Source organism: Callithrix jacchus, chromosome 3, assembly GCF_049354715.1.
Source record: "Callithrix jacchus isolate 240 chromosome 3, calJac240_pri, whole genome shotgun sequence".
Taxonomy (NCBI): domain Eukaryota; kingdom Metazoa; phylum Chordata; class Mammalia; order Primates; family Cebidae; genus Callithrix; species Callithrix jacchus.
In genome coordinates, this window is record NC_133504.1 from 128,527,549 (window position 1) to 128,554,557 (window position 27,009).

Consider the following 27,009-nt stretch of genomic DNA (forward strand, 5'->3'; position numbering starts at 1 on the left):
ATTTCTGAGAGATGCAAGTCAGCGGTGGCCAAGTGTCTTTGCTCCTTTGTCTGGCCAAGGGAGGTGAGGAAACTTCCATTGCAGAGGCTGTGGCAGAGAGGCTTTCTGTTGCCCCAGGGGCTCTCTCCAGAGAGGAGCCAAGTTGGTACTAGCTAGATAGCTTGGGCAGGGAATGGCTAGAGACCCAGGCCAGAAAGATCTTCCTGAGGAGTTTATGTGGAAATAGGCACCTATATTTCACTGTAATCACTTTTCTGTGGGGCTGCTGTGGTATGCTGAGGCCTACTCCAGTCACTAGTCACCTCAGATTTTCTAGTACCTGGAGGTATCATCAGTGAAGGCTGAGAAACGGCAAGAATGGCAGCCTAGGCTTCTCTCTGGTAGCTCCATCCCAGGGAGGTATGGACCTGTTTCTGGCACAAACACACCTCTAAGAGGTGGCTGGAGACCCCAGTTGGGAGATAAGAACCCTTGTCAGAAGGAATGGTATCAGGTACCTGCTTCAGGTAGTCTAACCACATTTTCTTTAAGCAGCTGTGCTGTGCTGGGGGTACACTTCAGCCTTTGGTTGCCTTGGACACTCCAAAGCTAGAAGGCTGAAATGGCTAAGTTGCCCAAACAGCAAAGATGTCAGCCTGCCCCGCCCCCTGGGATCCCTTTACCAGGAAGGGCCTGGAACCTCTGTCAACTGAAGAACACCAGTGGTGTTAGCCAGAGATCCCAGTTGGAAGGCTCCACCCAGTGATGAGGATGGGGGTCAGGGACTCAATTAGAAAGGCAGTCTGGCCACATTTTTATATGGCTGCTGTGCTGTCCTGGTGTATCATTTTTACTCCAGTCAGCTTGGACTCTTCAAAGCTTGCAGACTGGAGTCGATAAGTCACTCAAATAGCAAAGATGCTGGTCCATACCTCTTTCTGGGAGCTCTGTCACAGGGAGTTTTCAAATTTCTGTGGGCCTGAGAACAGTGGTGGGAGTGACTGGAGTCCCAGTGAGGTGGAACAGGATCTGGTACCTGCTTAAAGAAGCCGTCTGGCAATGTTTTTGTAGAGCAGACATGCAGCAACTGGTGGATTCCTTCCACCACCAATACATTTGAACTCTCCAAAGCTCAAAGGGCAGAACAGCTAAGCTGTCCAAATAGCAAAATTGGCAGCCTGCCCTGCACACCATGCCTCAGTTGATAGTGATGTATGGTGTATAGATTACATGTGAACAAAGTATACAAAAAATTATTTGATCCACATTTTGTTATTTGATCTTTAGTTCTGTGTCAAACAGAATGCAGAAACATGAACCTCCCATGACTAAGGTTCTGGAAACTTTTAAAATATATTACAAAAGACAAGTCATGTGTCCATACAAGAACATTGATATTGCTGAAAGATGGCACTTATAAACATAAAAGGGACATCAAACACACTTGCATAAACAGGTCATCTACCTTCATTTATCTCCTTGCCATCTACATGCTCAGACTGTTAATCTGATGATAATGTATTTACCTTGAAGTGTAAGTTACATTTTAACTTCTTGATTGATTTATCCACGAATATAACCACAGGAAACGACAGAAAGAAACAGCAAATTGAAAGAAAAGCATTGCATTGCACCAGAATGTCTGTGAAATGTACTTCAGTGTTTCTGCTCATACAACTGAGCTGTTACATTAACTCTGGGAACTGCGGAAAAGTGCTGGTGTGGCCCACAGAATTCAGCCTTTGGATGAATATGAGGACAATCCTGGATGAGCTTGTCAACAGAGGTCATGAGGTGACTGTGCTGGCATCTTCAGCTTCCATTGTTTTTGATCCCAACAGCCAATCTACTCTTAAACTTGAAGTCTATCCTACATCTTTAACGAAAACTGAGTTTAAGGATATCATCCTGAAGCTGGTCAACAGATGGTTAGACCTTCCTAAAGACACATTCTGGTCATACTTTTCACAAGTACAAGAAATCATGTGGACATTTGGTGACATATATATAAATTTCTGCAAGGATTTAGTTTCAAATAAGAAACTTATGGAAAAACTACAGGAGTCAAAATTTGATGTTGTTTTTGCAGATGCTATTATTCCCGGTGGTGAGCTGCTGGCTGAGCTACTCAACATACCCTTTGTGTACAGTTTCCGCTTCTCTCCTGGCTACTTTATTGAAAAGCATAGTGGAGGATTTCCATTTCCTCCTTCCTATGCACCTGTTGTTATGTCAGAATTAAATGATCGAATGACTTTCATGGAGAGGGTAAAAAATATGATCTATGTGCTTTATTTTCAATTTTGGTTCCAAATATTTAATATGAAGAAATGGGACCAGTTTTACAGTGAAGTTCTAGGTAAGTAATTTTTTCAGTGGGCATGATGGAGATCTAATTTTCTTGTGCCTTTGAAACTGTTTCCTGTGCCTTTGAAGCTGAACTTATATAAAACAATAAAGTCAGGGTAGTGAGTTTGGTTTTGATTTTTTTTTTTTTTTTTTTGGAGTCTTGCTCTGTCTCCCGGGGTGCCAGCTTGGAGTGCTGGAGTGCAGTGACACTAGCTTGGCTCCCTGCTGGGATTATAGGTACGTGTCACCATGCTTGGCTGATTTTTTTGTATTTTATTAGAGACAGGGTTTCACCATGTTGGCCAGTCTGGTCTTGGACTCCAGACCTCAGGTGATCCACCTGCCTCGGTCTCCCAAAAAGTCTAGGATTATAGGTATGAGCCAGCACTCCTGGTTTGTAGTAGAGGTTTTTGTAAGTGAATTTATGAAATGAAAACACAATATGATCTATGAATCACACAAATATTATATAAAAGTTTAAATTATAAGATCATTCAATACCCTGTGGCCATTGCTCATACTGAACACGCTAGGAAGCCATAAACCAGTATATTAGTGCACCTAATATTTCTTTAAACAATCACACATCTCTTTTAGTATACATTTTTTCATCCTAAAAAAAGGCCCATCAACAAACATCTTGCTAAATGCATACATGTAGGTTGAGTAGTCACACATTTTTCTACAAGTCTCTATGTAAGACTACAGATATTTTTTCTTGTATACCTCAGTTTCCTTATTCTGGAATTAAAATATGTCCTCATGTTACCAGGTTTCCTTCACAGGTGAGTGAAATAGTGTCTCCATCTCAAATGCAAAAACAAATAAGGAATTTGTAGTTTCTAATGTCTCTACATTCCTTTACTAAATGATTGGAAATCATTCTTTTTAAGGCAATCATGTTTTTGAAGTCTGAACATTGTTATATCTGTATCTTTTTTTTGAAACTATGTCTATTTATTAAAAAATATGAGCCAAATAAATTTGAGTACAAATCTCTATTTCAATAATTTCTCAACATTTTCTAGCTGTAATTTACAAATGTTTTTACTTAAAAGCTAATATTACTAATACCTTAGGGTGAATCAAAAGCAGTGTTGGGTACAAGTATTTCAGCCATACTCTCAAAACAGCCCACAGTTCACTTGAGTAACTAAAGATGAAAAGATTAGCTTCATGAGTTGTGGAAACTAGACTATTTCTTTGAAAATTGTTTCATAGGTAAAGCAGAATTATTTGATCATGTGGCTCAAAGAGTTGTTTAAGTATTTATATGCTACTATTTTGAAGCTTTAAAGGGTAAAGAAATGGATGTTTAATTCTCTAGGGATTATTTTAATAATTGTTTATGCTTGTGAGTATAATGATGCGGCATTCACGATGTCATTTATCCTCAAAATTATCTTATCACTTTGATTTTCTTATAAATACACATGGGCAAAATATATAATTCATCAAAATTAAATTATGTCTATATTTGAATATATGTTTATGTATTTCAAAGCACAGATACTTTGCCTACATTGTTTCCATCCATTTCAGAAAACTACCAAGTGTCATTATCTTGTGTCATCTACCTTTTCTGTTCTTTATTCTTGTCAGGAAGACCCACTACCTTATCTGAGACAAAGGGGAAAGCTGACATATGGCTTATTCGAAACTCCTGGAATTTTCAATTTCCTCATCCACTCTTACCAAATGTTGATTTTGTTGGAGGACTCCACTGCAAACCTGCCAAACCCTTACCTAAGGTAAAGAAAAAATATTTTTTAAAATTTTGATTTGTTTGCTTTGAATTTTTGGTAGGAATGATCCTATAGTCTTCATTCCAAGTGATTGACTCACAGTGAAAGAAAGATGGGAAGTGGGCAGGGTGAAGCGGATACCAATTAGAAACTCATGTACATGTCCATTTGTTGATACCATCGCAATTATGTGAGTTTAATCATTACTAAAGATAGAGAAGGAACTAAGGAGACTTTAAAAATAGGGTTGGTTAAATTAAAGCCTTGATTATGCAACACATAAGCATGTAAGAAGGTATTGGTCATTCATTGAAGGAATATTTATCAAAGGTTTAGCACAGACCCCAGGCAACAAAAAAAATAATAGACACAATTTCTGTTTCCACACACATTACATTCTACTTCAAAAGATATGTATATGTGCAAGTAACAAAAACTATGCAAAGCTATTATTTTGAGGAAAAACCCAATGCCAAGAAAATATCAGTGAGATAACAGAAAGTATTCTGAAATAACTGATAATTAAGATGGGAGCTGAACAATGGGAAAGGCTGAGTGAGAATCAGGTGATACTGAGAGTCAAGTTAGAACCAGATACTTATTAGGAGTTAAAATATTTATTAAGCACCTTTGGAAACTGCTAAAAAAAAGTTAAGAAATGTTGATATGTGATAAGATAATTTTGTTTTTAAAGAAAGGAGACAAATTGGGAAATTTTGCATGGAATCTGGTAGCAGATGAGGGAAAAATAAGCTACAGTGTTGACAGAAATAATTTTGCCATCATTTACACTAATAGTACCCACTTCATATTGTGTTGTGTGGAAAAAAGGTTAACATAGAAAAAAACACTTAAAATGTCTCTGTTATATAGTCAGTGATTTAGAAATAGTATTAATTTTGCAATTATGGTTATTTTATTATGATTACTAATACTACTGATTACTTAACCTATACAAGCCATTTGAGATAACATTCTCCATTTAGCAGAACCAGAACCAGATTGTTCAGCACATCAAGATTACATTCTCTTGCAAAGTCATAGGTAGCAGATATCCTGTGGACCTGAGTAAAAGTAGATATGCTAGTTTTGCCAGTAGGAAGAGCAAGTTGAATTTCTAAAATTCAACTCTAAGTGATGAGGATCTTAAGTACTGTGACTTAAAATAAAATAATTACTTAACAACACAAATGTGTAACCCTAATAATAGTTGCAGCCAAACTTAGTGTTCATCTGATTTTACTCAAGGATGTAACTCATTGTACACTGAGATCCCAGAGGTTTACATCTTAGAACAGAAACACACCCTATTAGAGCAGGTGTTTTTAGCCTTATGACAAGCAAATCAGTAAAGTTGCCTGGGGGAACTTGTGTCTAGACACCATCTGCCTACAGAGAAGCAGTGAGAAAATGAATGACATACTTATAATAAGGACCAAATAATTTCTATCAATTGTATCTGAATAGTAAACTTACTTTACAATAACAAAAGAATTCTGTCTGCATACCAGTAGAAGATGATATATTTTATAAAGGAACACAAGAATCTCATATATTTTAAATTAATATTATACTTTTAAGACATTTGTAGAAAGTGAGTATTCTTTAATACATTACTAAGTAATCTCCTAAGATCTTTGTCTACATAAAACTGAGAATTTATTCCATGGTTAAAATCCAATATCTATGTTGCATGCAAATTGTATTGCTTTATATAACTTTCCAAAGAGACAAAAGCTGAGGTAAGATTAATTAAATTTTTATGCCACCCTGTTCTGCTATTGAAAGATTTCCCTATTCACATTAAGGGAAAGTGATAGTGACAGTAGGAGGGGGAAGACAGTAGGAGGCATAGAAAGACAAGAAAAGGATGACTTCTCTTTACAATACAATCGTGATAATTACTAATACTAGCTGTTGTTATTAATTTGCAGAAAGATTTCAATGTTAGTCAATGGTTATAAGATCATTTCTTTAGTTGTTTATTACATAAAATAATTGTTAACCCAAGTTGCCTTATTTTAATTAAATATTAGATTCTCAGATAATTTATGTATATTTCAAAACAAAAAGACACTAGGCAAAAGGTATCAAGTGTTTAAAGATGCACATAGCCATTGGTTTCATAATATATTCACATGAAATCATACAGAGAAAAAATAATTCAAGATGTATGTACTTAATATTTATGGAAAATATTTGTAAAATTGACATTGGAAGTAACTCAACATCTTAAATTAAGCAATGATTAAAAACATATACTATGTGCATACTATAGCATTATAATAATTTTAGTAATCAAATGTTAACTTACACTGTCAGCCATAATACAAGTAAAGTGAGGTAGAAAATTATACATATAACAAGATGATAAATTTTTCATAGGAAGAAAAGGTATATACAATAAGGTTAAAAATTTTTAAATAAATGTTACGTGCACACGAGTAAATAGAACAAAAGCCATGATGGGAACATACACAATTTACATTCAGAATATCTCTAAATAGAAATTTTAGAAAAATGTTCTTTTCTTTTTAAAACTTTCATACGTTTATCAAATTACTTACATTGATTTTGTATTATTTTTATGACGTTCTCACAGAATGGTAAACAAGCAGCCCACATCAGTGATGAATCAGTAAACAGAGGTTAGATTACTTCAACACTGGGTGGATAAAGAAGGCTCTGGGCATCAAGCCAGTGAGAGCAAACACTGAACATGAGTTACATTAAATGTGGCAACAGGTAACTGCAATTACACAAAATGCCTAGATTCCCCATGTACTACCTATAATAGTAGTACAATGGCTCTCACATTAACACTGATGTCAGAAGATTAAAAACCGTATTTTTAAAAATACACAGCAACATATGGTCTTCACAGTCAATATTTGGATTTTTTTCTTTGTTTTATAAACAACAGTTAAAAAAAGTTTTACCCTAATGATTAAATCTGAAAGTATATAAATTTAAAAATTGGCACAGATTGGAGTAAGCAAATCAGAATAATTATCAATCAATTTTGGCCAAGCACATCTTCACCAGGAGTTTATGTAGTGTGAGTGAGCTACTCATGAGGGTGACCAGATCTCCCACGTGGGAAGGCCTGGTGGCCTCTTCTATCATGGTGCATATGCTGCCTCTGAGACACAGCAAAGTAATGATGAGAGTTCCTCATATGCAGTTATAAGTAGCACATCAATTTAACAGTGTGATTTCAGGGCAATAGGGGTTTCACCTAAACAATAACCTGAGAAATACAATCATACAACTATCTAACTATATACTATACAATTCTGTGTTACAAATGAGACTCTCAGGAGTAATTCAAAGAAATTTCAAATCAAATTTTATGGGAGAGAGATCCAAGAAGGTTGATAGAAGCTCGGGATTGTGGCTCCCAGTGAAAGCGCAGAAAACGAGAGGACACCACACTTTTAGACGAATTTTTATTGCTCACAGACCAGGAGATTCCCAGTGGAGGAGCCCCACGGGTCACCACCATGGCTTTTGTGGCCGGCACAGTGGTTTTGCCGGCACCTTGGCATGGCGGTTCTTGGTGCAGAGTAAACGGGACTGGTTCCCCTTTTGGCCAATGTTTAGAGCTCCGGGAAGGCAGAGTTGCCTATTAATGAAGGCAAACCAGAGATTTCTGGGCAGAAAAGAACCATCAATCTTAACACTGCTGTTTTAGCCGGTGCAGTGGGTTGCTCAGATTCTGACTCTGGGAATCAATAAATTGGAAATCCACTCAGAAACCTAATTAGATGGTGATAATTACAAAGAAGACAGATAGATAAATTTATAATGAAGGGAAGAAACCAGCCTAAAAAGGCTGAGAATACCCAGAATCAGAACGCCTCTCCCTCTACAGGGGATTACAGTTCCTCATCAGCAAGAGAACAATGTCTGATGGAGAATGACTGTGTTCCATTAACAGAAATAGGCTTCAAAAGGTGGATGATGAGAAACTTCTGGGAGTTAGAAGAACTTGTTTTAACCCAGTGCAAAGAAACTAAGAACTTTGAAAAAAGGTTTGATGAAATGCTAATAAGAATAGACAATATAGAGAGAAATATAAGTGAATTAACAGAGTTGAAAAACACAACACGAGAACTTCACAAAGTATGCACAAGTTTTAAGAGCCGAATTGATCAAGCAGAAGAAAGGATATCAGAGGTTGAAGACCAACTTAATGAAATAAAATGAGAAGATAAGAATAGAGAAAAAAGGATAAAAAGGAATGAACAAAGTCTCCAAGAAATATGGGACTATGTGAAAAGACCTAATCTGCGTTTGATAGGTGTACCTGAATGCAACAAAGAGAATGAATCCAAGCTGGAAAATACTCTTCAGGATATTATTCAGGAAAACTTTCCCAACCTAGCAAGGCAGGACAATATTCAACTCCAGGTAATACAGAGAACACCACAAAGATATTCCTCAAGAAGAGCAACCCCAAGGCACATAATCATTAGATTCACCAGGGTTGAAATGAAGGGGAAAATACTAAGGGCAGCCAGAGAGAAAGGTCAGGTTACCCACAATGGGAAGCCTATCAGACTCACAGGAGATCTCTCAGCAGAAACCCTACAGGCCCGAAAAGAGTGGGGGCCAATATTTAACAACCTTAAAGAAAAGAACTTTCAGCCCAGGATTTCATATCCAGCCAAACTAAGCTTCACAAGCGAAGGAAAAATAAAATCTTTTGTGAACAAGCAAGTTCTCAGAGATTTCATTACCACCAGGCCTGCTTTACAAGAGCTTCTAAAAAAAGCACTACATATAGAAAGGAACAACCAGTATTAGCCTTTCTAAAAATATACCAAAAAGTAAAGAGCATCAACATGATGAAGCATTTACATCAACTAATGAGCAAAATAGCCAGCTAACATCAAATGTTAGTAACCCTTAATTTAAATTGACTAAATCCCCTAATCAAAAGATACAGCCAAAACCCATTGGTATGTTGCATCCAAACCCATCTTACATGCAAAGATAGATAAAGACTCAAAACAAAGGGATGGAGAAAGATTTGCCAACCAAATGGAGAGTAAAAATAAATAAATAAATAAAAAGAAGAGGTTGCAATTCTCACCTCTGATGGAATGGATTTTAATGCAACAAAGATCAAAACAGGACATGATGATAAAAGGATCAATGCAACAAGAAGAGCTGATGATCCTGGATGTGTACGCACCCAATACACAATACATAAGACTTGTAAAGAGACTTGGACTCCCACACAGTAGTAGTGGGAGATTTCAACATCAATATTAGATAGATCAACGGGACAAAATATTAATAAGGGTATCAAAGACGTGAACTCAGATCTGGAACAAGTAAACTTAATAAACATTTATACAACTCTCCACTTTAAACACACAAGATATGCACTCTTATCAGTACCACATCACACCTACTCACAAGTTTAAATGAAATATTGGTTGGCCATTATTAAGCACAATTGATGGTATAAGGGAGGTTTTCAATACTCATTTTTAGACTGTATTCTAGCCTGGGCAATTAAGTAACACTCCCATTCTCTCTCCCTCTTCCTTTTTTTCCTCTTCTTCATTCATTTTTTTATCTTTCTTTCTTTCTCTCTTAAAAAATAAAAAAAGAAATTTCAAATCAAAACCTGACTCCAGAATGTCAGTGATTCTTAACCATCACCTTTTATAATTTTTTTTTTTACTTATTTCAAAAAAGACTGGAAAACTCTGACAAAATTTAAGTGAAGTGTAAAGGATTATAGAGTAAGATAAATGTAGATATAAAATCATCCCAACTGTGAGTAACTTTTCTGTAGAAAACCTGCCTGAAAAAAAATATGTGATTTAGCATAATGACAATATAGAATTAAAGGCAAGTGGTACCACCTTTCAAGACCTATATTAGTAACTATAATATTGTAAGTGAAGAGTCTGGGTATAATACTTCTAACATTATCTTCTAGACCACTATGTAATAGCTCCATTTCATTTCTCTCCTGCACACACACACATTTTCACAAATAATTTTAGTAGAGGCCACCCATCTCATAGTATACATCTTCTTGATGAGAAACTGAATGATTGAATCAGTTAAAAGCTAAAATTTACTCCAATAATAACTAATAATATTTGCTTTTCTCTCTTTAGTTATTTGTACCAAACCTTTCAGTGGTGCTTGCTGAGCTGATACTCTTTTGTGATGGAACAAATTCTTTTTTTTCACAGGAAATGGAAGAGTTTGTCCAGAGCTCTGGAGAAAATGGTATTGTGGTGTTTTCTCTGGGGTCACTCATCAGTAACATGACAGAAGAAAGGGCCAATGTAATTGCATCAGCCCTTGCCAAGATCCCACAAAAGGTTAGATCAACTGCTTTAGTGGTTTGGAAAACTACTGAAAGAGGTTGTCAAAATCTATAAATAATCCAATTACAGAAATTTCCTGCCTAGAAATTTAGTGTTGGGATAGCACTAATTATCAGATATTAGTTCAAAATCAGAAATACACATGGAAGATGCTAAAATAATACAGAAGCTATTTTATGGATAACAGGAATATATATATATTTAAGAAGTGTAGGAAAAGTTTTGGTATTACCATGATGTTGGGGCCAGGTAAGAGATACCACCAAATTCTTCCCCTGTCATTTGATACTTATGTTTAAGGATTCCTGTGGGCATTGTACACACTACAGATGTTATCAGAAGAAGTTACATTTAAAGGGGTGACTTCACTAGCACAGTAATAATAGCAGGTATTTCAAAATGTGTAACATGCATCATGCAATTTAGGCTTGCCACATAATCCAGCCTCATATACTTCATGCACATTTTGGAATACACACAACTGTATGATGTTCAGGTTACTATTCAGAGAAAGGACGACCTAGGCTGACATACAACTAGTCCACATTCCCACCCAGTCAGATAGATTTAGAGAAAGAGAAAAAGCAGCCTCCCTTGCTGGACTGAGCCCAGCCAATGTCTGAAGCAGGAAGATGAAAGAGAAAGAGTGGAGATGGATCCTGTTCTGAAGGTGGATCCTGTGCTGTATAAAATGTGGCCCCACAAGGACTCTGTACTATCAGGTTAACAACTTGTCCCAGTGGAAGCAGCAGAAGGAAATATAGGAAGGAGTCAAACAGAAGGAAGCCAGGCAGGGGAAAATAGATGCCCCCTCTGTAAACATAGTAGAAACATACTTTCTTCTGTGTAGAATTTACCTGGGTGTCTTGGTCAATTACTTTTTAGTTCCTTATCTAATATAGTCTTCTTGTAATAAACTATACTAATGTTTTTGCTGAAAATTCAGTTACTTTAATACTGACAAAACAAATAAAAGTTAAATACTCTAAGTTATTGTTCAGTTCATAAGAATTGCTTGGGAGTTCTAAAATTAGTAACTGAAATATAAAAACGTCTTTGCTACAGCAGAACATATTAATCACTGTTGTCGAGCTTTGTAGCACATTGTCTAAGTGTTTACAATCGATTGACCAAATTCAGCAAAATACAAGTTTGAATTGATTCAAAAGCTGTCTCTTTATTTATGATACCAACAGGTTCCTCATTTCAATACTGAAAAAACATCTAAAAAAACATATTCTTCTGAGTTTTCACACTTACATAAAATTAAATTGGGTGACAGATGTTTCACCCACCAAATCCTTTTGGCTTGAATGGATTGGTGAAGTATCAGAAACATTTTTTTAAAAATATATTGTGTAACTAGAATACTATTAACACTTCATTTACTATAAATATATCAATATGTGGTAAATTGTTGAGACAGTATCTGTTGGTGTTTACCCTATATTCCTCTGTACCCCAATCTCCCAAGCAGGTACTTAGGTCCTTTACCTTTCCTCCCCTCATTTATTTTCCTAGGAATCCTGCTTGGAGTCCTGTAGGGGAGAGTTCAACCTCTGAAAGTAAAAAGAGGTTTTCTAAGGATACCAATTAAACTGAATCTCCAGAAAGCATTTTCAAAGTGGGAGGAAAAGAATGAATAAAATGAATGCATAATCTCTGCCATGATGGGCATTTGTTATCTAAAGTAATCCTTTCAAAATGCTTTCAAGTATTCATTATAACCTCATCTTTTAGAGAAAATAAAAATAGAGCAAGAACATATTTTCTTCCTGAATTAGTTGAATGAAAGTTGTCAGATCTTGAGTAGCAGAGCAATATTCTGTGGAGTGGAGTTAGAGAGCATATGCCTAAGAATGGAGGGTGGTGGCTGTGCACCACAGATTCAGTGCTTGGGATGTGTCACAGGAGCAGTGCTCAGCTTCCATGGCCCATATGACTGGGGGCAACAAATGCCATTCATCTGTGACATTTAGGAGACACAGGAACAAATTTGTGTTTGATACTTTCATCTCTCTCATTCTTCCCATTGATTCCTAATCTGCTTTAAAATCTAAGGTTGGGGCCGGGCGCAGTGGCTCATGCTTGTAATCCCAACCTTTTGGGAGGCTGAGGTGGGTGGATCACCAGGTCAGCAGTTTGAGACCAGCCTGGTCAACATGGTGAAACCCCATCTCTACTAAAAATACAAAAATTAGCTGGACCGTGGTGGCGCATGCCTGTAATTCCAGCTACTCAGGAGGCTGAGGCAGGAGAATCACTCAAACCAGGGAGGCAGAGGTTGCAGTGAGCCGAGATTGTGCCATTGCACTCCAGCCTGGGTGACAGAGCGGGACTCATCTCAAAAAAAAAAAAAAAAATCCAAGGTTGGTAGAGTTTCTCTCTTGAGCCAACACTGTTTTGCCTGTTCCTTCTTGACCTTGGATCATTTTTAGATGTTTTTCAGGCCTTCTATAACCACATGCTACTGTATCACTCATTTTTCCTGGGATGCTCCATGCAGTTCTTTTGCCCTATTGAAACCTGCTGCTCCTCAATCCCCTCTGCTGAGCATACAATTTTTCTAGGAACTATCTACAATAGAGTCTATTTATTTATGCCTGGTTTGCAGGGCTTGTAGCTCCCTGTTGATTTTCTGAAACATTACTTCTGCATTTTCCAGTAAAAACCGACATTCTGCTTTGAGACTTAACTCCTGACATCCATCTCTATCCTTCTGTGGCATATTAATCCATCACTTGTTTTTGTCAAGAACTTTGGCACCTGGATCTCAGTTTTACTTGTCACTCCAAGTGCTGTCATCTCTAACCATTCTGTTGACTCTCACAGCTCTGAATGTTTAGTTTTTAGCCCTTTTATACGCCAGAAAAAAAAGACTCAGGAAAAATAGAAAAACAATAGCTCTTCATGGAAAGAAAAAATTAAATAACAAATGGGTGCCCCCAAAATGCAAGAGTCATGTGAATATACATTTAAAACAAATAATTCAAACTAATTTTTCCTCCTGAGTTGAAGGATTTATATCTCCAAGAGTCTAGTTCCATGTCTGGGAATTGAATCCAAGCTGCGGTGCCTGCCAAATCCTAGCTATTGGACTATAGGCTGGAGTGCATTTTTGCAAACCTCACAGGGGATCCAAGGCAGGCAGTTTGAATGTACAAAGGTTTTTAACTTAAAAAAAAAAATCTTATTTCTTAAAAAATATTTTTCTGCCTTTTTATAAAAATCTCACCAAGGGAGTTTCTAAGGCTATATTTTTTGTGTATTTTTTATATGTATAAGATAGCTGTTTAAGAAAAGAGCTCCCTAAAACATGTTAAAAAATATAGCGAATTTATTTATTTTATTAGCAATTCAAGCCAAATAAGGCTTCTGCATGGAAAGTCCCAAAGATAAATTTCCAGGTTTAGAATACTATGGACGTAAGTGGCATTTTAAAAATGGGCACAGAAGATGCAATCTTCCCTTCCAGGATCTCCCCACAAATTCACTTTCAGAAATAGGCTGAAATAGCGAAGTTCCAATTGCCACAGACCATTAAGGATGAGGTTTTTGTGTTTAGTGTCTTCAATATCCCAGTAAGAGACCTGTTCATCTGTGGCACTGAGTAGGCCCTCCTGGGATTGAACTTTTCCAGGACTAACTAGGCAGGAAGCTTGGTTGAGACAATGAAAGCTCCTTGTGGATGGGACTTCTTTTTAAAATTTTTTTTTTAATTTTTAATTAATTAATGTATTGTAGATATAGGGTCTTGCTCTGTCACCCCGGCTGGAGTGCAGTGGTGCACTCACAGCTCACTGTAACCTCACACTCCTGGGCTCAATAGATCCTCCCACGTCAGGCTCCCTAGGAGTTAGGACTACAGGTGCATATCACCATGCCCTGGCTAATTAAAACATTTTTTTTTTTTTAGAGATAGGATCTCCCTTTGTTGCCCAGGCTTTTCTTGAAATCCTGGCCTCAAGCAGTCCTCCTACTTAGGCCTCCCAAAATGCTGGGATTACCTGCGTGAGCCACTGCATCCAGCCAGACTTCTTGTGAAGACAAACTCTCCCAAGAACTTGGGATATATGAGCAAACTGTGCTGCTTAGTATGTGATGTGTCTCAGTCCTTTCAGACTGGCCACCAGATGTGATCCAAAAATACTCTGTCTGTATGGTGGAGACCTGGAAAGAGTGCTCCAACTACATCACTAGTGAAGCTCTTGAAGACATTAAACAAGATGAGAGAATCTTTACGACAAATACATCTAAAATTAGCAATATTGATAATACTCTTAATTTGTCTCAAAAATTGTTTCTTGAAATTTTCCTGGAAGTAGTGTTGATAATTCATAATTTCAAAGAAGTTATACATGCTACCTTTGTAGCATTAACTCATTTCTTACAAGTAGTTTATTTTATCAACTTGCTTTTTTGTCAATCAAGGACACCAAACTCTAATATAATTACTTATAGACAAGTAAAATGCATGAACTACTTATATTACTAAAAAATGAAGACATTAATATTTGATTTGGAAGATAAAAATTAGTATAATATACATCAAACAAAATGAACATATAGGTCATTACTAAATTGTTACTGCTTTTCACTAGCATTATAATAACTACTTGAATTTTTTTCATACTTAGAATTTTTATGTGTTTAAAATTAAATTAATTTTGTTTCTTAACTTTTATTTTAACTTCAGGGGTATATATGCAGCTTTGTTACATAGGTAAACTTGTGTCAAGGGGGTTTATTTTACAGATTGTTTCATCACCCAGGAATTAAGTCTGTACCCATTAGTTATTTTACCTGATCTTCTTTCCCCTCCCACCCATCGCCCTCCAATAAGCCCCAGTGTTTGTTGTTCCCCCCATGTTTCCATGTGTTCTCATCTTTTAGCTTCTACTTAATAGTGAGAACATGTAGTATTTGGATTTCTGTTTCCATGCTAGTTTGCTAAGTATAACAGCCTCCAGCTTCATCTATGTCCCTACAAATACAAAGTCTTGTTCTTTTTTAGGGTAGCATAATATTCCATGGTGTATATATACTCCATTTTTTTAAATTTAGTCAATCATTGATGGACATTAAGATTGATTCCATGTTTTTACTATTGTGAATACTACTGCTATGAATATACATATGCCTTTATAAGAGAGTCATTCATCATCCTTTGGGTATATCCCCAGTAATGGGATTGCTGGGTTGAACTGTATTTTAGCCTCTTGGTTTTAGAGAAAGTGTCACGCTGACTTCCATAATGGGTGAATCACTTTAAACTCCCACTAACAGAGTATAAGCGTTCCTTTTTCTACACAGTCTTGTCAGCATCGATTACTTTTTGAGTTTAATAAATAGCCATTATGACTGGTATGAGATGGTATCTATGTGGTTTGATTTGCATTTCTCTAATGAGCAGTGATATTAAGTGTTTTTTCGTATGATGGTTGGCTGCATCGAGGTCTTCTTTTTAAAAGAGTAACAGTTTTTTAAATATTTGAACTTTTCATTGATATCTCATTTTTCTAAGCTATTATTTTGGAAAATCCTGGTTTCCTTATATACTTAACTAATTATAAAAGTTAAGAAAATGAAATGTAAGTACTCTATTTACATCAGTCTTGGAGTAGTCTTTATTATCTAACATCCCTTGATCTCATTCTTAATCTCTTTAGAGTTCTAACATTCTGTAACTTTGGAATTTCACTCATGGAATAAGATGTTTTCTTTACTGTAACAGGTTCTGTGGAGATTTGATGGGAAAAAACCTCAGGCCTTAGGACACAATACTCGGGTGTACAAGTGGATACCTCAGAATGACCTTCTTGGTATGACTATGGAGTACAAATACTGAATATATTAGTAATAGCCAATTAGAGTGTTAATAATTCATCATGAAATAAGACTATTTGTTATGGAAAAGCTTAAAAAAACAATGGAACTTCTTTATGTTTATTCCAGTCCTATAGGAATAATAATAAGCAGTAATTGTCAGCATTTTATGACATATGCTCACATTCTTTATGGTCGGAATCAGAGTATCTTTACTTCAGGTGTTATTACGTCTTACAGAATTTTTTAATAACTTCATGTGTTGTCCCTTTGTCTCCTATTTCTATAACTTTACACGTGTTCTTTCTTTTTATGCAGGGTTATTTATAATGTCACTAAAATAACAGCTCCTCTGCTATCATCAGGGGCTCTGCATTTGCTGAAGAATTAAATTCCTAATCTTAATCACAAAGTGATGACACATTTCATGATGAAGAGTAACTTGTCCTTCCTCAATCCTGACATCACCATCACCCAACTGCCTGCTGCCTTACACATGTCATATCACATTCTGTGACTGCACTTAAGAGAACACATTCTTACATGTCCATCACTTTTTGGGGGGGGTTTCTTTTCTACATATTTTATTTCTTTTATTTAGATTGTAATTTTTCTTTTGTCCAACTGGTGGGCTTGTATTAATTTTTTTCAGTCTGAAGTCACACACACTGTATACTTTCACTTACATCTACGGCCAAATTAGGTGCTCCTTCCTCTGAAACACAATTTTAATTTAGTTCAATGTTTTAGCTAGAAATCACTGGCACTTTTAGAGTCTTTAGTTGTGGATTTCTCATTTTATTCCTATGAATAATTTTGCTCAAAATAATTTAATCCTAGGTCATCCAAAAACCAGGGCTTTTATAACTCATGGTGGAGCCAGTGGCATCTACGAGGCGATCTACCATGGGATCCCTATGGTGGGCATTCCAATGTTTGCGGATCAACCTGATAACATTGCTAACATGAAGGTCAAGGGTGCAGCTATTGGATTGGACTTCGATACAATGTCAAGTACAGACTTGCTGAATGCACTGAAGACTGTAATTAATGATCCTATGTGAGTATAATAATAATTTTTACTAGGTGGTATTTATAGACAGCTTATCTTGTAAGTACTAAGTATGAGATTCATCTTTTTTGCAAGAGACTAATTTTGAAAGAATTTAAATGATGTAGCCAATCTGAAATCTTCTTTGATTTTTGAGCAGTTATTAAAAGATTGTGTTTGGACCCCATACATTTAAGGGACATCCAATTAGTGAAACAATTTTCTACACAAAAATAATTTTAAAGTAATATAGAAAATATTTAAAAGACATTTAAAAAGATTGATACAATCAATTCATAATAGGAAGAATAAACTTGAAGACGCATCATTAAATATTTTAATTAAATACCTAAAATGTCTAAAAGTATAACTACTTTCCTGATGAAACATTCACTTTTATTGTTACAATTATTGTAACAGACTTGATAATTAGATATAATTTCCATAACTTAAAACCCATCTAATTACAGTATAAAATCCCTATATATTTAGAATGCTTAGAGTCATGAAGCCATCTGAAATTATACTGTTTATGGTGTTGTGTAAATGATGTCTTTCACCCAGTATAATCTTTTATTTTTTTAATGGTTTTTAGATTTATTCATGTTGTAGTGTGTATTAATACTCCTTTTTACAACAGTGTAACATTTTATAGTATGGATATGCCATATTTTATTTGTTCACTTATCATTTCATTGGCCTTTTGATTGTTTCCACTTGTGGCTATTAGGAACATTGCTACACATGTTTTTGCATAAACATATTTTCCTTTCTTTTGGGTTGATACTGTAAGTGGGATTCCTGGCTGATGTGGGAAGTGTATGTTTATGAAGAACTGCTAAACTGTTTTCCAAATTACTTGCTCCATTTGCCATTATCACCAAAGTGCAAGAGGGTTCCAATTCCTCCACACTGTTGCCAACACCTGTTACTGTCTTTTTGTTGTAGCCTTGTTGGTGGAGGTGAAATGATCTCTCATTGTGCTTTTGAATTGCATTTTCATTATGGTTAAAAATGTTGAGCATTGTTATATGTGCTTATTGAAGATATATCTTCTTTGGAAAAAAGTCTATTCCAATACTTGGAATGTTTTTTAACTTTGCTCCTTATTACTGAGTTTTGAGAACTGTTTACATGTTATGGATATAATCTTATATCAGCTATGTAATTTTCAACTGTTTTGTTTCATTCTGGGTGTGCTAATGTTTTACTTTTTTGATGATGGATTTTAATTTTCATAAGTTGAATTTGTAATAATTCACTTATTTATACTCCAAAGGAAACAATGTAAAAAATGCCTAAAATTCCCAATCCAGCTACCATCAATTCAGCATTTATAATTACTGTCAATAATCTTTTTATATGAAAGGTATCACCTAAAGGAACATTTTAAAACAGGTTGGACCATAAAACATGTTGGACAAATATAAAAGAAATATAAGGTGATATATTTAAATGTGAATATATAAATACTTCCATTAACTCAAAACAGACTTCAAAAAGAAGAGCAAATAATTAGTAAGAACAAAAAATATTAGAATAACAGAGTTAACAAATGGAACATGATACACTTTCACATACATATATGTATAAGTACACATACATATATATGTATAAATGCACATATATGTATTATATATATTGACTGGGAGACATTTTCTTAGAGCATGTTGAACCGTTAATAGTTATTTGAAGTGATATTTGGTGGGCTGTAAGACTCAGTAAATATAAAAAATTCAATATAATAAAGAGTATATAATCCAGTCTTAGTGGAAGTAAGGGAGGTTATAAAAATAATAACTAAAATAACTTTGATTTTGGAAATTTAAAAATATACTTCAAAAAAAAATTAAAGTTCTGCCTCAGCCTCCCGAGTAACTGCATTTACAGACATGTGCCACCATGCCTAGCTAATTTTGTATTTTTAGTAGAGACAGGGTTTCACGATGTTGGTTAGGCTGGTCTCAAACTCCTGACCTCAGGTAATCCACCTGCATTGGCCTCCCAAAGTGCTGGGATTACAGGTGTGAGCCATCACTTGAACCTGGAAGATGGAGGTTGCAGTGAGCCAGGATCATGCCATTGTATTCCAGCCTAGACAACAATAGAAGAACTTGGTCAAAAAAAAGTAAAAAGTTAAAAATTAAAGTCAAGAAGTAAATCATGACTATGCATACATTTTTATCTCAGCAATGCTGCTTTCAATTATATACTGAACAGATATGTATAAATATGCAAAACCTGTGCTATATATAATATGGACAGGAAACAGGAAAATACTGGGTAGAAGAGGTCAGTTCCCCAGCAAAGTTCCCACCTTCAGGCCTGAAAACTGATGGCCTTACATGAGAACACACATTCCTGTTTCCAAGCCCCAAAGTCGCCTTTTGGCCCCCCATATTCCCCTATTCTGTACCTATGTAGACCCCAAACCACCGGCTCCATGAGATGAACAGAAGAGCAGAAGAATGGCAGAATGGTGCATTAGAGAGAAAAGAAGGAGATTCTGAATGGTGAGAGTAGTTCAGCTAGGGACAGTCGGAGAGGAGAGGAAATTGGACGCTGGATGGCCAGACTCCAGGGGAAGATCATCTTCCCACTCTATTACCATTCCAGCTCCCCATACACCACACTGACAGCTACTTCCACCACTAAATAAAAGCCATGCATTCTGTCATAAACATTTACATGTCATCCTTCAATTCCATGTGCTACCTGATTCTTCCTAAATGCCAGACAAGGACCTGAATACTAACAGGGCACTGAACTGGTCAACACTTAAGCCATTAGAAGATGGCAAGGCTAAAAGAGTACCCTGTAACACTACCCACGTGGGCTTTGGGAGTTACAAACACCCACCCCAGGAAGGTGCCTTGGGACCATAGGCCAAGGGTGCTCACCCAGGCTCCTGCACCTGGCTTTCTGTGTGCTCTTCCTCCTGTAAGGAGTTTGAGTGTGAACAGGGAGTGAACAGATGAGCCACACACCTGTCAGACATCTTGTGAGGGGGGCCACAGAACTTTTGAATTTCATATACAAAAGTGTTTGACAGAATTATTACTACTATCCAAAAATTGTTAGCAACTCAAATGTCTATTGGTTATAAAATGATGACATAATCCATGTGTTAGCAATCAATAAAATACTACACAGCAATGGAACTAACCAACAACTGCTACATAAAATTTTTAAAGACTCTAATGAATACATATTATATAATTTGATTATATAAAGAAGCAGAACTAATGTATGATATTTGAAATCAGGCTAATACTTAATTGGAGGACAAAGCTAGTGACTAAATAGTTCAGGAACAGAAAATTATTCTAGGTAGGTTGTGATATCCTGTACTGTGAACTGAGCAGTAGGTAAATTGGTATCTTCTCTTCAAGATGATCTTACACTTTTGACCTACTCACTTATTGTATGTATATTTATCTTTCGGTTTTAATATTTAAAGGTTTATTGTATAAGATATGTAATATATTTTAAATTATAGGAATCAAATATCAAAATAATCATAAAACAACAGAGAAAATCCTAGGGGTTCCATCTTAGTGTGGCCAAGAAAAGCCTCTCTTAGAGGTAACATTTCGAGGGAAGCCTCAAAATGAGAGAGAAGCATGCCTTGAGTTGTTGCAAGAAAGAATGCTCCAACAGTGGGAGAGAGGGGACAACATGTGTAAAGGTGCTAAGATGAGAACACCTGTGGGAGCATAAAGAATAATAGAAGGTCAATGTCTCCAGAAGACCTAGTGTCCACGGAAAAAGTGTTAGGAGAAGAGCTTGCCAGTGTTTGACATTGCAGGGTCCTGTAGACTAAATAACAGAGTTGGATTTTTATTTTATTTTATTTTTTCATTATACTTTACGTCCTGGGGTACATGCACAGATCATGCAGGATTGTTACATAGTTATACATGTGCCATGCTGCATCCATTCCCCTGTCATCTATATTAGGTATTTCTCCTAATATTATCCCTCCCCAATCCTCCAACCCCCTGCTATTCCTTCCCTTGCTCTCCCACCCCACAACAGACCCCGGTATGTGATGTTCCCCTCCCTGCGTCCCTGTGTTCTCATTGTTCAACACTCACTTATGAGTGAGGACATGCAGTGTTTGGTTTTCTGTTCTTGTGGCAGTTTGCTGAGAACAATGGTTTCCACATTTATCCAAGTCCCTGCAAAGGACATGAACTCATCCTTTTGTGTGGCTGTATAGTATTCCATGGTGTATATGTGCCACATTTTCTTTATCCAGTCTATCAGTGATGGGCATTTGGGTTGGTTCCAAGTCTTTGCTATTTTAAACAGTGCCACAATAAACATACTTGTGCATGCATCTTTATAATAGAATGATTTGTAATCCTTTGGGTATATACCCAGGAATGGGATTGCTGGGTCAAATGGTATTCCTGGTTCTAGATCCTTGAGGAATCACCACACTGTCTTCCACAATGGTTGAACTAATTTACACTCCCAGCAACAGTGTAAAGTTTTCTTATTTCTCCACATCCTCTCCAGCATCTGTGGTCTCCAGATATTTTAATAATCACCATTCTAACTGGCATGAGGTGGTATCTCAATGTGGTTTTGAGTTGCATTTCTCTAATGACCAGTGATGATGAGCATTTTTTCATATATTTATTGGCTGCATAAATGCCTTCTTTTGAAAAGTGTATGTTCATATACTTTGCCAACTTTTTGATGGGGTTTTATTCTTACTGTGATGAGAAGTCAAGCAAAACTCTTATTCAGGGGAGTGTCAAAATCTGACTTTTATTTCAAAAATATAATTCTGGCTACTGGGTAGGAAACAGTAGGAGACACGGGATAGGGTAAAAGCAGAGTGACTAGCTATGAGACATTTAACTCACCATGACCACAATTCCTTTTGAGAACTTAAAAACGATATTTCTCAAATTATATTTTCACTCTTTCTTAAAGCACTTAAAATTGCTCATGATGTTGAGCATGTTCTCATATGCCTATTCCAGCACTAAAAGACTATAATTGGATTGTTCATAACACAAAGGAGAAATGCTTAAGGGAAGGATACCTTATTCTCCATGATGTGATTATTTCACGTTGCAGCCTGTATCAAAACTTCTCATGCAACCCATCAATATATACACACCTACTATGTACCCAAAAAACTAAAAATGAACAAATTAAAAAATAATAATGAAATAACTCATATTTTCATGCTTGAGAAAAATTAGTTTTCTCACCTGATTTTTTCCATTTTTAGGTTAAAAATATTTATTAATGATAAAATTTCAATTTAGAAGCCAAACTTTCTATAATGACTCAAATTAATATACACAAATTCTATGTCAGTTCTATGACATTTACTTTGAATCATTTGACACTTTGAAAACCTTTCATGGGGCGGATGTGATAACTCACACCTGTAATCCTAGAACTTTGGGAAGCTGAGAGGGGTGGATCACTTGAGACCAGAGTTCGAGATCACCCTGGCCATCATGGAAAAACTCTGCCTCTACTAAAAATACAAAAATTAGCTGGGCATAGTGGCATGTGCCTGTAATCCCAGCTACGAAGGAGGCTGGGCAGGAAAATTGCTTACCCCCCCAAGGAGGAGGATGTTACTGTGAGCCAAGATTGTTCCACTGTACTCCAGCCTGGGCAACAGAGTGAGACTATATCTCTAAACAAACAAACAAACAAACACATGTAAAAAATAAAAATCTTCCAGGGACTTGATATGCTCAGACAAATTAACTTAATTTCAATATTGGTGTCTCTATATTTATCCTTCAGATATAAAGAGAACATTATGAAATTATCAAGAATCCAACATGATCAACCATTGAAGCCCATGGATCGAGCAGTCTTCTGGATTGAGTTTGTCATGCGCCACAAAGGAGCCAAACACCTTCGGGTCGCAGCCCACGACCTCACCTGGTTCCAGTACCACTCTTTGGATGTGATTGGGTTCCTCCTGGCCTGTGTGGCAGCTGTGATATTTATTATCACAAAATGTTGTCTCTTTTGTTTCTGGAAATGTGTTAAAACTGGAAAGAAGACAAAAAAAGATTAGTTGTATTTGAGGCGTGAAGCTGGGAAACCTGATAGATGGGACTTTTTCAGTTTATTTCAACAAGAAAGGTTATGATGCAAGGTTTCTTTCTTTCTGTGACTGAACATCATTTCAAAACACGCTTACCTTGTCAAGTAAAAATTTGTTTTTCAGAGATTCAATACCTGTTTAATGGTTAGAAATATTTTTTGTCAAGAAGGAAAACACTAACAAAAATATAAAACTAAAGCAACATGATCTTCCATTTAAATTTGTTGAGCTTCTATTGAAATTTGTTGCTCCTGTTCAGAGGTAACATGAAAAAATTTTCACTAAGCTTAACAACATTTCACATATTATACATAAACACAAGAACACAAGAAGCTCACTGAGTGTGTCAGTACTGATTTGCAAATACTCAGAATACTTTGGCTTCATATGAGCAGGGTTTCGATGGTTTAACTGTTGCTAAAGGAAATATTAAGCAATTGAATTGTATTTTTAAAAAAAACCCTTTATATTCCTTTTGATATTTTGAAAGAGTAGTGCTGCTTGGCTTTTATGGTGCATCCTGCGTCAGTGTCAGATTTTTCCTAAAAGTTATGGCAAAATGTTTACCATTTTACAGCTTAAGTCGTTTCCTGATGGAACATAGGTGGAATTAGAAATACAGCAACTCCTACCTGCTTCCTATAGTAAAATTGAACTATTTTACAAAGATGTTGGTTCTATGAGTCAATTCAGGCTTTCCTAACTCAGGTTTTCCAAATGATATCAACAAAATCAATACATGTCTGCCCAGAAACACATTAAAAATGGAGAAATGAGTGAGTGAGTGGTAGAAAGAACACTGGGCTAAGGAGAGCTGAGATCCAGTTCCACTTTTCTACTGAGCCAGTGTTTCACCATGAGCCTCAGTTTACCCATTTTTTTCAGGTAATTTAAAAATATTCATCTGGTTGATTTTATTTTTATTTTGAAATTATTTCAATACTTTCTAGGAAACAGGTGGTGTTTGATTAGAAGGAAACGTTCTTTAGTTGTGATTTCTGAAATTTTGGTACACTCATCACCTGACCAGTGTACACGGCACCTAATGTGTAGTCTTTTATCCCTCTCCCCACTCTGACTGTTCCCTGAGTCCTGAGAGTCCATTATATTATTCTTATGTCTTTGCATATTTAGTAATATATATGTGTACATATAATATATACACATATATATTGCTAAATATGTAGATTTGTATTTGTATTCATTTATATAAATCACATCATACACACACACATACACACACACACACACAAACAAGGTTAATAATGTTTTCTCGATCTTACAAGCTTCATTTAATTCACATTAAACTTATTTTACAATACACTTAAAAGATTGGTATCTATTGTTTAGTGTGAACTACAATGACAAACCTAAAAAGACAAACATGTAAATACAATCTTAATGAAAGTGTAAATGGGCACTTCAAAGTAAAAATCACCAAAAACATAAAAGATGATAAAGTTACCGATGCTCAGGAATATGGAAATATGCCAAATAAATTAGAGCTATAGAGAAGGTTGGTAACCTATAAAAACCTGAAAAATCTATTTTTGAGGGAGTATAATATAAAATAACCTTCTAAAATAAAATGTAAGTATACAGTGTGAAACTGAAATTCTACATCTAGAAATCTGCCATGCAGAAATCCTTCCATATAAGCACATATATGAAAATAATATTTTCTCCAACACTTAAATAGTTGCAGTCAATGAACACGTGTTCCTCCTACAAATGTGAGTGTAGTCATTGTGGAGAACAGCCTATTCCATTGCTAAACAGAAAAAGTCATTTCCATAAAAACAGTAATAAAAATAATAAAAACCAGATATTTTATGGCAAAGTTATCTCAAGGTAAATGCTGCATCGGCAACTTCTGCTAGCTAGTATTCCCTGGGCAAAAAAAAAAGTTTAAAAATAAAATTAATTAATAAAACTATACTAGGAATTGTCTTTAAGACATGCAGCAAACAAACAAATATTTATTAAAGAACATCTACTAAGGGTTGTTAACAACAGCAAGGGCCTGTGGCATCTAAACAATGACTTGTTTTCTAGCCTACCCTCACTCAGTGTGACAGAAATTTTACTGCAGGCAGGTGTAGACAACAGCATTAGGCTCTACTTCCATGAAACTTCTACAGGAGGGCTATATTATTATTTTCGAGGGAAAAGTCTCCTGAGTTTTGCATGCACACACCTCACCTATATGTTACAGAAGCTAAATTCCAGGCAAGAGAGGCCAAAAATGTGTCTTTTCATTTTTCTAGCCACTGTCATAACACAGAGCGTTTACTCAGGCATAACATACTAAGAACTCTGAGTACCAAATAGTCATTATTATTCATTCATAGAATGGAGGTTCCCTGAAAAAAGAAGCAAACTAAAAAAGAGACTAGCATCTTACCCTTATGGCACAAAATGTGCCGCTGACTGTGCCCCAAGCTCTGAAGCCACGGTTGATACATTTCACCCAAAGAAAGTGTCAGGCCATCAAACAAAGTTCTCTAAAGCTCTCATGACAGTAATTTACTTTATTTGAAAGAATATGTAGGAAGTTCAAGCCTAAATGTATTCTCAAAATATGAAGGATTTAATAGTAGACAGTTTAAAAGAAGATGGTAATTTCATAAGAGATACAAACAATATAATGAGCAAGCTAATAAAACAAAACAAAAGAAAAAAACAAAGAAAAGGACAGTAAAGTAGAGCCTTTCTTGTTTGCAAACCTATCTGAAATGTCTCAAAAGCTATCAATGCTAATGTGACTGAATGATACTATCTCAGATTGTGAAGTAATGTTTGACCCCGAGCTACTACCAAAAGCAAAGGATGAATCAACCACAATTTATGAAGGCTAATAGCTAGACTGGGTATAAAAAACAAACAGAAAGGAGTCAATGAGGGCTTCTACTAAAACCACTATTGTTATAGGCCCGTGAAAATGCCCCAGGATGTACCCTCTGTGTAGAAATATCAAGGAAATGACACTACGGAGGAAAGAGATTTTATTATATAATTCATCTACTCACTAAACAATTAACAATTGCAATTTTAAAAAGGTGTGCATTTAATTCTCAGAGTAACTGTAACATATTATCTAAAATAAGGAAGGTTTAACAAATTTTAAATGATATATAAAGAAATTGGAAAGTCAGATTGCTACATGGGGAAAATAGACAAAAAAAGGGTTATGAAAGTGATGAGTTGTAGATTTAACAAACAAAACTTTAATTTAGATATTATAAATATTTTCAAAGACCTAGAGGGAACCACATCTAAAGCTGAAAAGGAAGGTATAATAATAATGTCACAACCAATAGAGAATACATAGAAAGAAATAGAAGTTATATTTTCTGAAAAGAACCAAGTGAACATGCCAAAATGAAAATTATAATAACAAATAGCAAATGCACAAGCAGGATTCTGCTTTATATTTGAAGCAGAAGAAGCAAGGGCCAACAAACTTGAAGACAGATCAATAGACATGATATAATCCAAAGAACAGAGAAAAAAAAAAAAGAAAAAAATTAAACAGAGCTTTATAGACTTTTGAGGTACACTTAAGCACAGGAACATATGCAAAGTAGGAGCACTAGATGACAAAGA

The 27,009-nt window shown here is 35.8% G+C and overlaps 1 protein-coding gene across 2 annotated transcripts in view; it reads left to right on the forward strand.

The window, feature by feature from the left end:
- The first annotated feature begins 1,582 nt into the window (after positions 1–1,582).
- The window catches only part of LOC100413404 (UDP-glucuronosyltransferase 2B4), a 194,546-nt gene continuing 169,119 nt past the window's right edge, over positions 1,583–27,009 (forward strand). The window contains exons 1-6 of one of the 2 annotated variants that reach the window (XM_008993237.5): positions 1,583–2,338; positions 3,931–4,079; positions 10,295–10,426; positions 16,167–16,254; positions 17,099–17,318; positions 23,094–24,733. In XM_008993237.5, coding sequence (XP_008991485.2) covers positions 1,618–2,338; positions 3,931–4,079; positions 10,295–10,426; positions 16,167–16,254; positions 17,099–17,318; positions 23,094–23,373 — 1,590 coding nt within the window. In that variant the 5' untranslated portion in view covers positions 1,583–1,617 and the 3' untranslated portion in view covers positions 23,374–24,733. Of the gene's footprint in view, positions 2,339–3,930; positions 4,080–10,294; positions 10,427–16,166; positions 16,255–17,098; positions 17,319–23,093; positions 24,734–27,009 lie in introns of those variants that run through there. The other variant, XM_054253314.2, reaches the window with a different exon arrangement.